Source organism: Sorex araneus, chromosome X, assembly GCF_027595985.1.
Source record: "Sorex araneus isolate mSorAra2 chromosome X, mSorAra2.pri, whole genome shotgun sequence".
NCBI lineage: Eukaryota > Metazoa > Chordata > Mammalia > Eulipotyphla > Soricidae > Sorex > Sorex araneus.
Genome location: NC_073313.1, coordinates 363,884,378 through 363,900,279, shown reverse-complemented (window position 1 = coordinate 363,900,279; position 15,902 = coordinate 363,884,378). Strand labels below are relative to the sequence as shown.

General features: G+C 47.2%; 1 protein-coding gene across 1 annotated transcript in view; it reads left to right on the top strand.

The window, feature by feature from the left end:
• Positions 1-15,902, top strand: part of ALK (ALK receptor tyrosine kinase) — a 701,082-nt gene that overhangs the window by 210,024 nt on the left and 475,156 nt on the right. Inside the window, exon 3 of the mRNA XM_055121497.1 lies at positions 15,241-15,405. Coding sequence (XP_054977472.1) covers positions 15,241-15,405 — 165 coding nt within the window. The remainder of the gene's footprint in view (positions 1-15,240; positions 15,406-15,902) is intronic.

Sequence of the window (15,902 nt, the reverse complement as noted above, 5' to 3'; positions counted from 1 at the left end):
GATCATGTGACCTTGCAGATCACAATATGTGGGATTAGTGCCAACATGGTGTTGATGAGCCTTGACCAGGTGGTTCCAGTTGCCTCAAGATTGCCAGGAGACCATGTCCAAAAATACAATGTTCTGAAAGTCTAAGTGTAGGAACACGACTCTTCTATTCACGCCCACCCCAACCCGCCCGTCAGGGCTCCCTTGACAGCCCTACCAGAAGACTCTGGCCTGTCTGCAAGGCCAAGAAGGAAGGTGTGGAAGAAGCACAAGTTGGCATTAACTCATGGAATTTATTCCCAACTGGGGCAGGTGAGAAAGTAGAGTTTATTTCCTCTCTCCAAGATAGGTTCTATTCCTGCTTATCATTTGAAGGATGGGAATAACTTTGACTGCTCATTGATAACCCCAATGTGTGGCCTAACCCTGAGGACAATTTCTATGTGCTCAGACCCCAGCTGCCACAGTGATGCTTTGTTTAATTATTTTAATTTTTTAAGTGAATCACTGTGAGACCGAGTTACAAAGCTTTCATGTTTGAGTTTCAGTCATACAATAATCAAACACCCATCCCTCCACCAGAGCACATTCTCCACCACCAATGATGTCTCCAGTATTCCCCCCCCCCATCCCACTCCTCCCCCTGCCTCCATGGCAGACAATTTCCCCCATACTTTCCCTCTACTTTTGGGCATTATGGTTTGCAATACAGAGATTGAGAGGCCATCCCATTTGGTCCTTTATCTACTTTCAATACACAGCTCCCATCCACAACTGTCCCTCCAACCAAGTGATGCTTTTTGAGAAGAAATGAGACCTGGTTTTATGAGAGGCCTATGCACTGCATTTCAGTAGCCTGGCTCTACATACCAGAAGGTTTTTCCCCAAAATTCTTTACTTCAGTGATTTTCATCTGGCACTGTCTAGACCAGTACCTATACCCAGGAGTCAAATGGTAGGCTAACACTGCTTTATGTTTTTAGAGGTGACCTCTGGAACCTGAAGACTTGTCCCTTGAATGACAATATGCTCCAAGCTGAGATTTCAAGTCGCAAAGTCCAACCTCAGAATTCCTTATAAGTACATGGAATTATTATTATTATTTCAACTTTTTAAGTTATTTTATGAAGGAATATTATATTCCTGCCTACCTGAAGTGACTAAACCTTTCCCATCGGTCCAAATCCTTTCCAGCTTCTAAGACACAGACCCCAAATTATCAACTCCATGGGTCTCTGGTCCTCTTGTTCCATGTCCCAAAACTCTCCAGGTCAGCCTATAGTGAGTCAGTGAAGAGGAGGCCTTACCGGTCTGTCTCTGAGGGGCTCAGCGTCAGGCCAGAACAGCCCTGTATTTGCCCTTGTTTGAGAACAACTGCAGGAAAGAACCCCATGTTCATCTCAACGAAGAGTTGCTCACCCACAGATGGAAGAGCAAGAGGGGGTCATGTTTCATGCCTTTAGGTGAAGACCTTGCATGACCATAAACTTCCTCTGGTTCTTTCTGTTTTGGGGGGGTCAGAGGTACACAGGAATAACTCCTGATGGGTTCAACCATATTTGTTTCTGGGGATTCAAATCAGGGCCAGCAGAATGTCAGACAAAGTACCTTCAACCTCAACCATCTATGTGGCCCCAACTTTCTCTGATTTTCAAGGCTCACTTTGCTCAGAGCCCTCCTCCAACACTCTGCCTTCAGGATTGATCCCATTTGTGTGGATGTCATATTTAGCAATAGAAAACCCTCTTAGATTTTTCACCTTTCCTTGGAACCATCTAGAGTCTCCACATTCTGCTTGAAGGCTTCACTGAAATCACAGGCAAAAAAAAAAAAAAACTGAACTGGAAGAACTCCTTGGGTTCTTTTTCTCCCCCTCTCGCTTCTCTAGACCCTAACAGGATCTCAGTTCTCCCTGGGCACATTGCTCCATACTCCTGAACATCCTCGGCTGAAATAAGGCGACTGCATACTAGTTAACTCCAGAAGGTCTGGGGTTTTCATTATTTTTTATTTGCTGCTCTGGGATGAGGATAAGGGTCTCACTTCACATCTGTAATGCTGCAATGGTCCCAGAAAAGAGAAAGCAGAATGAAGCTTTCTCTGCCATCCCCCCACCATCATGGGTGGACATACTCATGCACAGTCTTCAGAGACAGTCTTCCAAGGCTGTGTTTATGTAATTGATTGATTAAAGGAGACGTGACCCTTCCACGCTGCGGCTTGATTATAAGTGAGCTAAACAGATGTCTTGAATTGGGCGATTGGTTCTCAGATGCATTCCAGGGAACAAGCTGGTGGGAAGGGAATGAGTGATTTCAGTCCAGGGGTCCCATGATAGATGGAAATGGATATTGGTTGTGGATGGGGGCAAGCAGGGGCCAGGTTTGGTACTTAGTCTTATGAAGTGAGTGACCAGATGTGGTGGCAGCTGGTGGATTAATATCAAAGGTGACTGGTGAGCTAAGTGCCCCTTTAGGAGATAACCCAGAAAGGGGGAGTAGAAGTCTCTAATCATCCCAGCCTAGGCTAGGGTTCTGATGACAGCTGGCCAGAGCCAAGTTAGAAGGCCTGCTTTGGCCAGCTGCCCAAAGGGGGAGATGGTTTTAGAATGGCAAAGATGGAAGAGACCTGAAAATCCATTCATTTCACCCCTTCCTTTTTCAAATGAGGAAACTGAGTCCTAGATGTGTTAAAGGATTTTCTTGAAATCAGACCACAGAGCCAGAGCCAAAACCAGTATTACAATACAATACAGTCCTTATAATTACAAGAACTAGACCAGCTGTGTCTCCATTCCAAAGGGAATCATGACCATTCCCCTCTCGAAGCCAGGCTGAGTATGGAGTCACTCTGACTTCTGTGCTGGACATGCTGGACATGCACCCTCTCTCCTCTCCATGCCAGGGTGGAGCCTGGAGTTACCTGCCAATTGCAGAGAGGGCCATCTGCTTTCAGAGGGACCAGGTTGTAGACAAGACACCGTGCTTGGCGCTTGATGTACATATTGCAGCTACTTACCCCTCGCCATCCCCCAAGGTGGTGCCTGCTTTCATCCCATTTTCCAATGAAATAGTGGAGGCCCAGGGAGATTATGTCACGTTCCTGAAAAGAAACTGCTGGTGAAGTGACAGAGCCAAGATTTCATCTAGGGCACCTGACTTTTTAGAGGGTCCCTGTTCTTCATCACTGCCCAGACAACCTGACGCACCAGGGATTTGGATACTAAACAGAAAAAGGGAGAAGGACACCTGTTGTAATCAACGTCTTTCAGGGTACTCTGAGTCAGTTCAACCCTAGGTTCCTGGTGGTCACGTGTGCCCTGTGTCCCAGGGACAAGCTGAGGCTAACCCGAAGGACGATTCCAGATGAAAATAATGCTTCACACAAGGTCAGCAAAACCCTCCACGATATTGAAGATAAAGGTACCTTCAAAGATGAAACGAAACTAAGCAATCTAGTAGAAACAGAGATCAACAGATGGGACTACATTAAACTAAAAAGCTTCTGCACCACAAAAGATACAGTGACCAGAATACAAAGACTATCCACAGAATGGGAAAGGATATTTACACGATACCCATCAGATAAGGGGTTGATGTCAATGGTATATAAAGCACTGGTTGAACTCTACAAGAAGAAAACATCCAACCCCATCAGAAAATGGGGTGAAGAAATGAACAGAAACTTTCCCAAGGAAGAGATACAAATGGCCAAAGGCACATGAAAAAGTGCTCTACATCACTAATCATCAGGGAGATGCAGATCAAAACAACCATGAGATACCACCTCACACCACAGAGACTAGCACACATCCAAAAGAACAAAAGCAACCGCTGTTGGAGAGGATGTGGGGAGAAAGGGACCCTTCTACACTGCTGGTGGGAATGCCGACTGGTTCAGCCCTTTTGGAAAACAATATAGACGATTCTCAAAAAATTAGATATTGAGCTCCCATTTGACCCAGCAATACCACTGCTGGGAATATACCCCAGAGAAGCTAAAAAGTATAGTCGAAATGACATCTGCACTTATATGTTCATTGCAGCACTGTTCACAATAGCCAGAATCTGGAAAAAACCCGAGTGCCCTAGAACAGATGACTGGTTGAAGAAACTTTGGTACATCTATACAATGGAATACTATGCAGCTGTTAGAAAAAAGGAGGTCATGAAATTTGCGTATAAGTGGATCGGCATGGAAAGTATCATGCTAAGTGAAATGAGTCAGAAAGAGAAAGACAGACATAGAAAGATTGCACTCATCTGTGGAATATAGAATAACAGAGTAGGAGACTAACACCCAAGAATAGAAGAATAGTAGAAATAAGTACCAGGAGGTTGACTCCATGGCTTGGAAGCTGGCCTCACATTCTGGGGAGAGGGCAACTCAGAGAAGGGATCACCAAGTATAATGCGGTCGGAGGTCATGCGGGGGAAGGGTGATTCAGGCTGAATGTGGTCTAGAGACTGAACACAGTGGCCACTCAACACCTCTATTGCGAACCACAACACCTAATGAGAGAGAGAGAACAAAAGGAAATGCCCTGCCACAGTGGCAGGGTGGGGTGTGGGGAGACGGGACTGGGGAGGGTGGGAGGGATGTTGGGTGTACCGGTGGTGGAGAATGGGCACTGGTGAAGGGATGGGTTCTCGAATTTTGTATGGGGGAAACATGAGCACAAAAATGTATAAATCTGTAACTGTACCCTCATGGTGATTCACTAATTAAAAATAAATAAATTTTTACAAAAAGAAAATAATGCTTCATGGTCATTGCCTTAGTTTTATAGCAGAAACTGTGGCTTTCATCTGCATTTGTGATCAGTGTCTGTGGTTCATAGATGAGGAGCCAAGGCCTAGGGGATTAACTGAATTGCTTCAAGGCATGAGGCAGATTGGCCCAGAGATGGAAGAGTTTCCAAGAAGTCTTCAGTGATCTGTCCTCACCACTGTCCCCTGTCCTCACTGCAGCTCCTGCCCACACAGAGGCCTGATCTCTACAATCATCCCATAGCCACTGTGGGCAGAAGAGCTCAGTTGGGATAAGGGAAGCGAGCAAGCCTAGTTGGAGATGAGCTGTGGCATTGAATCATTGAGAAATAAATATTTGAGACCGAGCCATACATGATTTTTCCAGATTATTTCAGAAAAGCAATCTGGATATTTTTGGAAAAATTTCAGAATGCTTAAAGTATATTGTTTTGTTACAACTATGAATAACGATGACAACAATGAGAATCATGGGTTTTGGACTTGATTTTTATACTAATTATCCCCCCTTACACACACACACACACACACACACACAGTGCCTCCTTCAGCAGCCCCACCCTCTCTATTAGCCTCACATTATTTATTTCAGAAACTCCCCAAGGTCCCTCATCACCTTGAGGCAATGATTTGGAATTTCTAGACAGTTCATTGATAGGGAAACACTGCCTTATGTCATAGGAGTGGTGGCCAAACAGCAAGTTGCTTTGAATCCAATGCAGTCCTTGAGGACTAGTGTTTTGAGGATGCTGACTTTTGGGTTTCTATGTGATAAACTGTATCACTGTATCACTATCATCCCATTGATCATCGATTTGCTTGAGTGGGCCCAGTAACGTCTCCATTTGTCCTAGCCCTGAGATTTTAGCAGCCTCTCTTTACTTGTCCTTCCCAATGGTGCCACATTAGAGGCTCTTCAGGGTCAGGGGAATGAGACCCATCATTATTACTGTTTCTGGCATAAGAATATGCCACAGGGAGCTTGCCAGGCTCTCCTGAACCCAGAAATCAATCTGCTGAAAATGTAGGTATGTAGGTTTTTGTGACAGATATCAACAGGCTTTCTCTGTGTCTACCTTCCCCTATCACTCTGTACTTTGAGAAGTTGTGATAAACTATAGCGTCAAATATTAAGATCTGTTACTTGACACCCTGCCCCCACCCCCAAAGGCCACTTGTAGGAGCATTGCCACACTGGCATGAAGCTGGATAAGGTTATTTACTCCTCACACATATCAGGCTTGTCCGAAAGACACAAACCTTTGATCATTTGGGAAGCAACTGGTTGTACTGTGCTGCCAGCCATGAGCGATTCAGCCGTTCTGGTGCTCTCTGGGGAGGATAGCATTGGAAAGGCCCAACTGCCTGGAGAAATAAAATGTGTGAGTAACAGCATTGGTCACATAACCATGGCTTTTCTCTTGCTAGGGACTTGGTTTCTCAACTGTCCATTTTGTTATCACCTGCCCCTTGGGGAAATCATTGGCCACAAATATCACTTCGACTTGCATCAATCTCTGACCCAGCATAAAACCTAGGGGTGATATACGGCATCTTCCCAGATAGAGCTCTGGCTCAATTTAAATAAGTTTAGGTCCAGATAAGCCTGTCATGAGTGGAAATTAAACTTAAATAAACCTTGCATTGAATGCCTCTAATCCACCAACAGAGATTGAGATAGCTCTCACTGGAAGTGCTCACACCCCTTCCACTACCCTATGAATGCAGAGCCAGGTTCATAACGGTGTGCTGACTAGCTCACACCACATACAGAATACTGTGACGAATGGGAAAATCAGAATGGCTGTGGGTTCTTGCCACCCACATCCTCAACTGATCACACACTGGGCCTGAAGAATGAGGCACGGAGCAAAATTAGTTGCTGGATGATGCAGATGTTTCAACAACAATAGCTCCAATTTTTACTAAATGTATCACACTTATGTGCCGTTGTAAGGCTGAAAGGGCAGAAATCATTGGGAATCTGGGACTGTTTGCAGAAATTACTAAGGCTAAGGTTGTCCGCCACCCATTGGAAGCCTCCTGTAATCAGGGTTTCTCTTGGTAAACAGGAAACTGCATTCAAAGGTGTGTGGCATTCCATGGAAGCCCCAGCTGATTTGTTTGGAGAATCTCTCCAACATGGAGTTACTGATTCCTGCCAGAAGTTCCAGGAAGTTAGCCTTATTACCAAGATGACCGTGACCAAGGATCAGAAAGAGAGACAGTGGCCCACAAAATGGCTAACAGGTGGCAGAATCAGAATTCAGTGTCAGCTCTTATGCTGTATTCCCAAGACATCACATAAGAATCATCAGGCTCCTTGATGACTCACACAGGAAGTATCATAGGGCTGGATGGACCATAGTGGTCCAACAGTCAACAAGTGTGGGATCCAAGGTCAGGCAGGCTGCATCCTTGCAGTTTACTCTTGGGTCAGGATAATTGGGAAGAAATAAGCATTTGGAACAGGAACGCAGGCAAAAATCACGATTACAAAAGGATATATAACTGAGAACAGAAAAGCATTTGGAACAGGAATGTAGACAAAATCACAATTGTAAACTAGTAGCGAGCCTGATATTTTCCCATTTTCAGATGTGGATCGCCTGGCTGGGTATCTAGTTGAATCATCTCTTTCATGGATCCCTGATGGCCACAGAAAATGCCCACTGTATCCTCGGTTACTTCAGCTGGGACCCTGAACCCTGCCCAAGAAACACAGCAAATGTCTTGGCAGTGTCAGGAACCCCAAAGAGCAGCCCTGAGCTCCGGCCCTAATTGCACTGTGGGCTTAATTCCCTGGTTCACACCCCAGTGGGTAGGGACTAGGATTTCCAAAAGGGGTATTGGGAACTCAGACCAGGCTTCCATTCTCCCAGGTAGAGAGAGGTCCAGGGCCCTCGAGGACAGCTTAGGTGCCCTCTCCTGTCCTCCCTCCAGCTGGGCAATGCATCGCTCTTTGGGCCCATTTGCTTTCAGACTCTCTTATTTCCCAACCCTGCTTGCGTATCAGCTGCCTCTGAACCCATAATGCCCTGAAATCAAGGTCTCCCTTGCAGGGTGGGCGTCAGTGGAATTCCAGCTATTCTCCAGCTAACTCCGACAGGACTGCCTTGTCCCGACCCCAGTGCTTCTGTCTATTAAATGGGACTTAGAGCACTCAGGTTTTTTCCAGATTCTGGCTATTGTAAACAGTGCTCTGATACATCTATACAATGGAATACTATGCAGCTGTTAGAAAAAATGAGGTCATGACGTTTGCATATAAGTGGATCAACATGGAAAGTATCATGCTAAGTGAAATGAGTCAGAAAGAGAGAGACAGACATAGAAAGATTGCACTCATCTGTGGAATATAGAATAATAGACTATAAGACTAACGCCCAAGAATAGTAGAAATAAGTACCAGGAGATTGTTTCCATGGCTTGGAGGCTGGTCTCTCATTCTGGGTAACTCAGGGAAGGGACCACCAAGTAAAATATGGTTGGAGGTCATGTGGGGGAAGGGTGAGGCGGGCGGAATACAGACTAGAGACTGAACACAATGGCCACTCAACACCTTTATTGCAAACCACAACACCTAATCAGAGAGAGAGAACAAAAGGGAATTCCCTGCCATAGTGGCAGGGTGGGGTGGGGGGAGACGGGACTGGGGAGGGGGTTAAGGATGTTGGGTTTACGGGTGGTGGAGAATGGGCACTGGTGAAGGGATGGGTTATCGAACTTTGTATGGGGGAAGCATGAGCACAAAGATGTATGGATCTGTAACTGTACCCTCACGATGACTCTCTAATCAAAAATAAACTAATAAAAAAAATAAATAAATAAATAAAAAATAAATGGGACTTAGAGTCTTGCCTTCTTCGGAGTAAGAAATGATGCTGCCCGACAGCGCTGTGCTCACCCCAGGGAGACCTTTGGCGAAGCTCTCAGCGGTGAGAATGCCTGCAGAGCCTTCCCAGCAATCCTTGCATGAGGGTCCAGCTCTTCTTCAAATAAGGCCCCAGGGCTGCCGGGGTCCAGAGCACCCAGAGCCCCTCCTGCGGTCCTGCCTTCTCAGTCTCTCGTCAGCAGAGCCAGGGGAGAAGTGCAGATGGATCGCTATGATGCTCTTATTTATTTCCCCAACTCCGCTCTTTACTTGGCAATATTTGCTACCAAACCTCATCGTGGGCTGAGCCTGAGCTGCCTCAGCCAGTGGTCCCTGAGTTTCTGGTCCTGTGGTGTTTGGCCCCTTTTGACCCCCCCCCCCCCATACCAGGTGCCTAGAAATCTGCAGCCTGGGCAGGCATATGAACCTCACAAGCTCAAAGAGGCTGCTGTTGCCCTGCATGTTTCAACCATACAACTGTCCCCACATTCTTAATGGATATTCAGGGGTATTCATACCGCTGAAAGATGCACCCAAAAAGGCTTAGGAATAAATACTTATTAAGTAAAACTGCATTACTTTAAAAAAAGCTTCCTGCAATGGATGCAACCCATTTTTTCCCCAAAAAAGCATAGGCATAAAATCTGTGTTGATGATGATGATGCGGTAAAATCTGAGTAACTTGAGTTGATTCTAGGTGGTGGAAGGAATAAGTGAGGGTGTCTGGGTTTTAGGATGAGAGTGAAGAAGATAGAGGGCATTGAGGTCAATCTGTGTGGAGAGCAGATGCTGGGATTTTCCCTCTCCGATTCCCCTCCCCACCTCCTCCTCTCCCCTCCCCACCTCCTCCTCTCCTCTCCCCTCCCCACCTCTTCCTCTCCTCTCCTCTCCTCTCCTCTCCTCTCCCCTCCCCACCTCCTCCTCTCCTCTCCCCTCCCCACCTCTTCCTCTCCTCTCCTCTCCTCTCCTCTCCTCTCCTCTCCTCTCCTCTCCTCTCCTCTCCTCTCCTCTCCTCTCCTCTCCTCTCCTCTCCTCTCCTCTCCTCTCCTCTCCTCTCCTCTCCTCTCCTCTCCTCTCCTCTCCTCTCCTCTCCTCTCCTCTCCTCTCCTCTCCTCTCCTCTCCTCTCCTCTCCTCTCCTCTCCTCTCCTCTCCTCTCCTCTCCTCTCCTCTCCTCTCCTCTCCTCTCCTCTCCTCTCCTCTCCTCTCCTCTCCTCTCCTCTCCTCTCCTCTCCTCTCCTCTCCTCTCCTCTCCTCTCCTCTCCTCTCCTCTCCTCTCCTCTCCTCTCCTCTCCTCTCCTCCTCTCTCTTCCTTTCTCTTCCCTTCCCCTTCCCTCTCTTCCCCTTCTTAGGCTGCTCTTTTCTTAGGCTGCCCAATGGGAGACACCAATGTTCAGTCTACAGCTAAGGGGCTGGGAAGGGGTGTTCCTTGCTCTAGTCAGGCCCACCACAGGGGTCTGCCCCAGAACCTTCCTCTGAGTAGGCTGCCATGAGCTTTTCACATGCGACCCGCACTGCAGAAGGTTCAGAATACAGGTACAGACTGATGAAATGCAAGAATATACACTCTCCTATGTGCTCTCTCCCCTTCTCTCCCTCTCTCTCCCCACTCCAGCCTCCCTCTCACCTGGGGCCACTCATCTATAAAGCTAGCCTGAGCTTTCAGTCTTCATTTGAGAACAGTGAGGGAAACTAAGGCCCCACGAGTGTGATGAACATTTAGCCTCCTTTTGTGGGGCGGTGGAGGGATTAGTTTCTGGGGTGAAGACAAGTCCTGGGTTTGAGACGGGCAGAGGGAAAGCCACAAACCTGCAGTTGTGATGGCCCAGGACGGAATCCACAGGCGGGGAGACGAGATGGTCACACTCCATTTCTTTCATTTGTCAAAGGCAGAAAACCAGGCATAAGGGGACAGAGTCCCTGAAGTCCACTGGCTGCTGTGTGCAGGAATCAGTCACTGCCTGGAACCTGTCACTGCTCTGAAAATAGGACCTGTCCCACTGTAGCTCGTGACACTCTTCTCCTAAGGCTCAGTTATCTGAGATGACTCTTTCTAGAGCATTCCCTTGCCCTGTTTTTCTTCCATGATGGAAATGACTAGAAAGTGGATAGCAGCGAATTCAACTCTATTTCTCAGCTGGCTCTGGAAGGTGCATATTTTTCTAACACCCCATCCTCCCCCTACACCCCCAACAGTTAGCTGCTCCTTGACCCAAATGCATACATAAAGGTAGGTTGAGATTTCTGGATTCTTCAGAAGGTCACAGTCACTTTGCAGAACCATCATGCACAGGGGAGACTACAGATGTGTCCCATACAGGTGGTAGGGAAGTCTCCGCCATGGGAAAACGGTGCAGACATTGAGTCTAATCATCACTGACATGGAAAATCTCATTTGTTCTTTCACTTATTGGCCTTCGATTGTGACTTTGAACCTAAACGATGATGGGAGCTGCTTATGCTCCCAGTTGGCCGCAGTCTCCGGCCCTGGGGCTGTACTTTGATCTGTGGGCAAGTAGAGTAAGTTCTCTGGACCTTGGTTTCCATATCCTCCCCTCTCTGGTCCTGCAGAGTAAGCAGTTTCTGCTGTGCCCGGGTTCCAGATACCCACTTGCGGAGAGACCAAGTCTCATTAGCTCATTTATTGTTAGCTTGAGCTGGAGTCCAAGTCTCATCCACATAGTGGAGTCTTGACAAGGACCCCAACTCCAAATCACAAGCAGTTTATATAGGGTTCAGTTAAGAAGCGGTTTTTATACTGGTCTACTTTTAGCATTGCTCTATTACAACGGTGGTCAGCAATGAACACTTTGGGGTTTTTCCAGGGAGGGTGAGACGACCCCTCATGACAGGCCAAATCCAACTGCCTGACTCTTACCTAGGTACATTACTCAACTGGGAGTTTACCAGAAACTGCAGGCCCTTCTCCGAGGAAACAGAAACTAAGGCCTAGTTGAGACTTAATGTTAGCTGCAGCCTGTCATGGCATCAGTTTCGCCCTCACATTTCATACACACAGTCTCTAGAGTGGCTCAGGTTAAGGAGGCGGGTTCCCTGGGTGGGGTCCCATCTCAGCCATTGGGTTGCTAAATTTATGGCCAAAGCTTTCACCCCTCTGAGTCCTGCCTGCAAGTGGAATGCGTCCCAACCTCTTACGCCCCAAGTTAGAAAGGGATAGAAGAATGATTCCAGGATTTCCTAAGCCTACATAGCCAGAAAATGCCCAAAGGAAGTGAAAGTTGGTGTTTCGTGCAAAAATGAATCCAGATATGATTGCTGGAAGGCCCCAGGACTCTAGAGACACAGAGTACCCTGGGCCTTAATATTTTAGTCAACAGAATGTAGAAAAGCTCAAATCAGTTTCACACAAATGTGTTGTAATGTTAACTACCCTTCTGATGAAAACTGAGCATCATAACTTTGTCAGCCAAAGGGAGGTGACCTCAGCTGAAGAATCTCAAATGAGCCCATATGGTATCCAGCCTAGCTGCCCAGCCTCCTCCATGGGAAGAATCTGGTCCCTAACACAGTCAGCTATCAGGCTCTGAAAGGTTTGTAGGTTCCCGGATGGCTCTCTGTCCTTCTGGGATGATGTGGTTCCCCCTCCCCCATCTGTTCTTCTTCTACGTGCACAGGGCACATTTGTCAGGCTGTGTCTCAGTTGACATGCCATCCATGTAACCAAACAGAAATTGGAGAAAGATAATTGGAGAAGAAAACGCAAGCGAGAATGACCACAGAAGGTGAATCTTTGGGAGAGGCATCACTAATTGTCCATCTGGGTCTCCCACCATCTGATTGGGTCATTGGCTATGGCGCCTTCTTAGCCTCCCCAGAGGAGCCAGGTTTGGTAATTATCCCTCCCTTTATGTGGGTCGTTTTTATGCTGTGCAGTACAAAATGTTGGGTTGGTTTTGCCCTTGCATTCTGCTACTGAGTCAGGTACCTGGCAAGCTGGTCCGGAAGATTAAGGCAGAGCCTACAATTCATGGACATCAATTTGTAGCAGCAGCTCAATCCCCCAGGGCAGGAGAGAAGGCGTCAGGACCGATATAATACGTCGCAGAGACTGGCTTGTCAATTCAAACAATGCTAGCTCGGCCTGTTTCCGCTCTTGCCATTCTGAAGGTGAATTGTGTGAATTGGGAAAGGGCGAGTGGTATTAACCTTAGGACCAGAAGGATGGCTGCTCCTGGAGAGGCAGTGGGTACATAAATCTGTACTGGCCAGGAAGCAGAAGACACTTAATAGAAGTGTAATTGAAGGATTTTTTTCCTTAGCCCCCTTGCACTTAGGTGGTTTGGCCAGTGTCAATGGGATGTGTTTTACTGCCACTTGGAGCCAGGGCCAGCTACCAATGGATGCAATTAAGGGACAATCTAATGCCCAACTTCTGCACCAGGAGATGTCCCACTTATCCCCTGAGCTCTGGAAGTCCTCACCCCAGACTCTTCTTGGAGCTCAAGGTGGTGGTAGACTAGAAACAGCTGTTAAAATACATGGTTGTAATTGGGAGTTAGCACCCATTAGCCCTGACACACAAAAACGATTTATCACATTAGACTTAATGCTTTGGAGAGCAAGGACTTTGAAATCTTAAAAAGTCAATCTGTTCTCTTGCTTTGCAGGCCTAATCCCCCTTCCTTTGTTAAAATGGCATGTCAGTCCCCTGTCCAAACACTTCATTAAGTTTTCCTCTTTTTCTGTCATTTGGGCAGATAAAATAACGAAATGTTTCTTTGAGAAATGAAAGATCAAGAAGGATCTTTAGAAAATATAGAGTTTCTGTTTCATTTCATATTTAAAGAATTTGAGCTCCTTAGAGCTGGAATCCAGGCTTGGCTGCCTACTGGCTTCTAGAATCATCTCTTCTAAAACGCTGGTTTCTGAGATGAGGATGCCAAGACCACACATGCAGAGATCAGCCAGGTCTAGGTCCAGGTTCTCATAGTCCCAGCACACCAGTCTGTCCACAGTATCACTTTCTCTTTCCCTATGGGGAGGGCATATGAGATGTGAAAGGTTGTGGGCGCCTTGCATCAGGTCTGCTCACTCACCTGTGCTCACTCCTCGTCTCCCAGGTGTTAAGAATCCCAGCCACATTGGCTCATCCACAGTGAGGAAGGAAGGGAGAAGAGTAGGCATCCTAAAAGGGAAGATAAGGATTTGGACAGAAGGATGGATTAGGGTTAAGTTTAGGGTCAGGCATAATGAAATCCAAATATGAAATAAAATTTAATGCAATAGACTCTCGATTCCAGAGTTGGAAAGTTACTTATGTAAATGAGAAGAAGCATTTTATTATATTGTATTAAAGGGTTTTATTTGCCTTATTTACATAGGTCAAAATCATAAAGCAATCACAAATTGGCTCCTACTGATTTATTTTCTGATCATTCTGCTTGCCATTTCTTAAAGTTTTGCCGCAACAAGTCATATGAAATAAATTTGTCATGTGCCTGAGGGGGCATATTGGGAATGGGAGGGGACATGGGGACACTGGAGGAGGAAAGGTCACACTAGTGGTGTTGGCATACTGAATGCCTGAAACAACGGTAGAATGAACAACTTTCTAAATCACATTAGACTTAATGCTTTGGAGAGCATTATATAAAATTAAGAAATAAAATTAAGAAAAAGTTTAGGTTAAGGGAGTATATCATGTTTTTGTTGTTGTTGTTTTATTTTGGGGTTTTTTTTTGTTTTTGCTTTTTGGGTCACACCCAGCGATGCACAGGGGTCACTCCTGGCTCTGCACTCAGGAATTACCCCTGGCGGTACTCAAGGGACCATATGGGATGCTGGGAATCGAACCCAGGTCGGCCGCGAGCAAGGCAAGCGCCCTACTCGCTGTGCTATCACTCCAGCCCCTAGGGTGTATATCATGAAAAGGTCATAGGACATGGTCTTTTTTTCCGCTGTTGTCTCTCTCTCTCTCCCTCCCTATGCCTTCCCCTCTTTCTTCCTCAGGAGAGAAGAACTCTTTTTTAGCTGCCTTAGCCTTGCCTTTCACTTCTCAGATAGGGGAGATGATGAGACTGGCCAGAGACTGTTGGCCTTCTCTCCTCCACAGAGCAGGGCCTCTGGGTTCTTTCTATGTATGAACTCTGGATCAGGCTCCTAAACACAGACAATGCCTTCTCCACTGGTTCCTGCAGAAATTCAAGAGCTAGATACTATCGGTGCCAATTATAGGTGAGGAAATTGGGGCCAGAGAGGTTAATTTTCCCCTCTCAACTCCCAACTAGGAAACCAGCAGCGCTGCCTTGGATTTTCCCATGTCTGCTGGCAAAAGCCAGGTGCTGCCCACTCGCCCGCTGACCCGCTTCCCACCACCATGTCTCCGAAGGCAGCTTCTCAGGGGCCAATGTGTTTGCTCTCTTCCTGGACCTTTCTGAGCTCACTATACGCCTGTGAAGAAACCCCTTTCTCTCTTCTCTCTTCACCAGTACGGAGCCCAAACATGTGGGAAAAGGGCCGAATGGCACCTCTGAAATGGGTGGAGGTGACCACAGGGGTGGGGTGTTGGGAAATGCGCTGAAGGCCTGAATCCTGGAGGGTGGCAGGGGCCCAGGATGTGTCTGTCCCCCTGACCACTGCTGTCCTTGCAGGGCTGGAGTGCAGCTTTGATTTCCCCTGTGAGCTGGAGTACTCCCCACCCCTGCATGAACTTGGCAATCGGAGTTGGTCCTGGCGCCGGGTGCCCTCCGAGGAGGCCTCTCAGATGGACCTGCTGGACGGGCCGGAGGCCGAACACTCCAAGGACATGCCCAGAGGTAAGAGAAGCAGGGGAGTGGAGCCGGGTGAGCTAGTCATGCCTAACGTGTTGCGTACTTCTGCTCTGGGAAGCCAGCAGAGCTGTCTTAGATCCCCTCTGCTCTGTCCTGTCTCCCAGAGTGTGTCCCTCTCCTTGGCTTTGGGGTCCTGGCAAGCAGAGCGAAGAGACTGGTCCAATGTCCAGATCAGTGCCACCAAGCAAGGGGAATCGGTTTCACAATTCTCCTGTGGCTTTCACAATTCTCTGCCCTCCTGTGGAATTTCTGACTCCCAGGTACAACAGGACATGGTCATCTGAGTTCCTCTGGACTAGCGTTAACAGAAAAACATGGATCGCCATGTGAAATCGGTGCTTCCCATGAGCAACACATGCCCTTTGAGTGTAAGTGTTTCTCATGCAACAGTTGGCCTGCAGATGCTGAGAAGTATTCTCTTTGTGCAGCCATTCCAGGTTGAATTGGGGTTCCTGCTTTGCTATTCGCCATATCTGGTTACC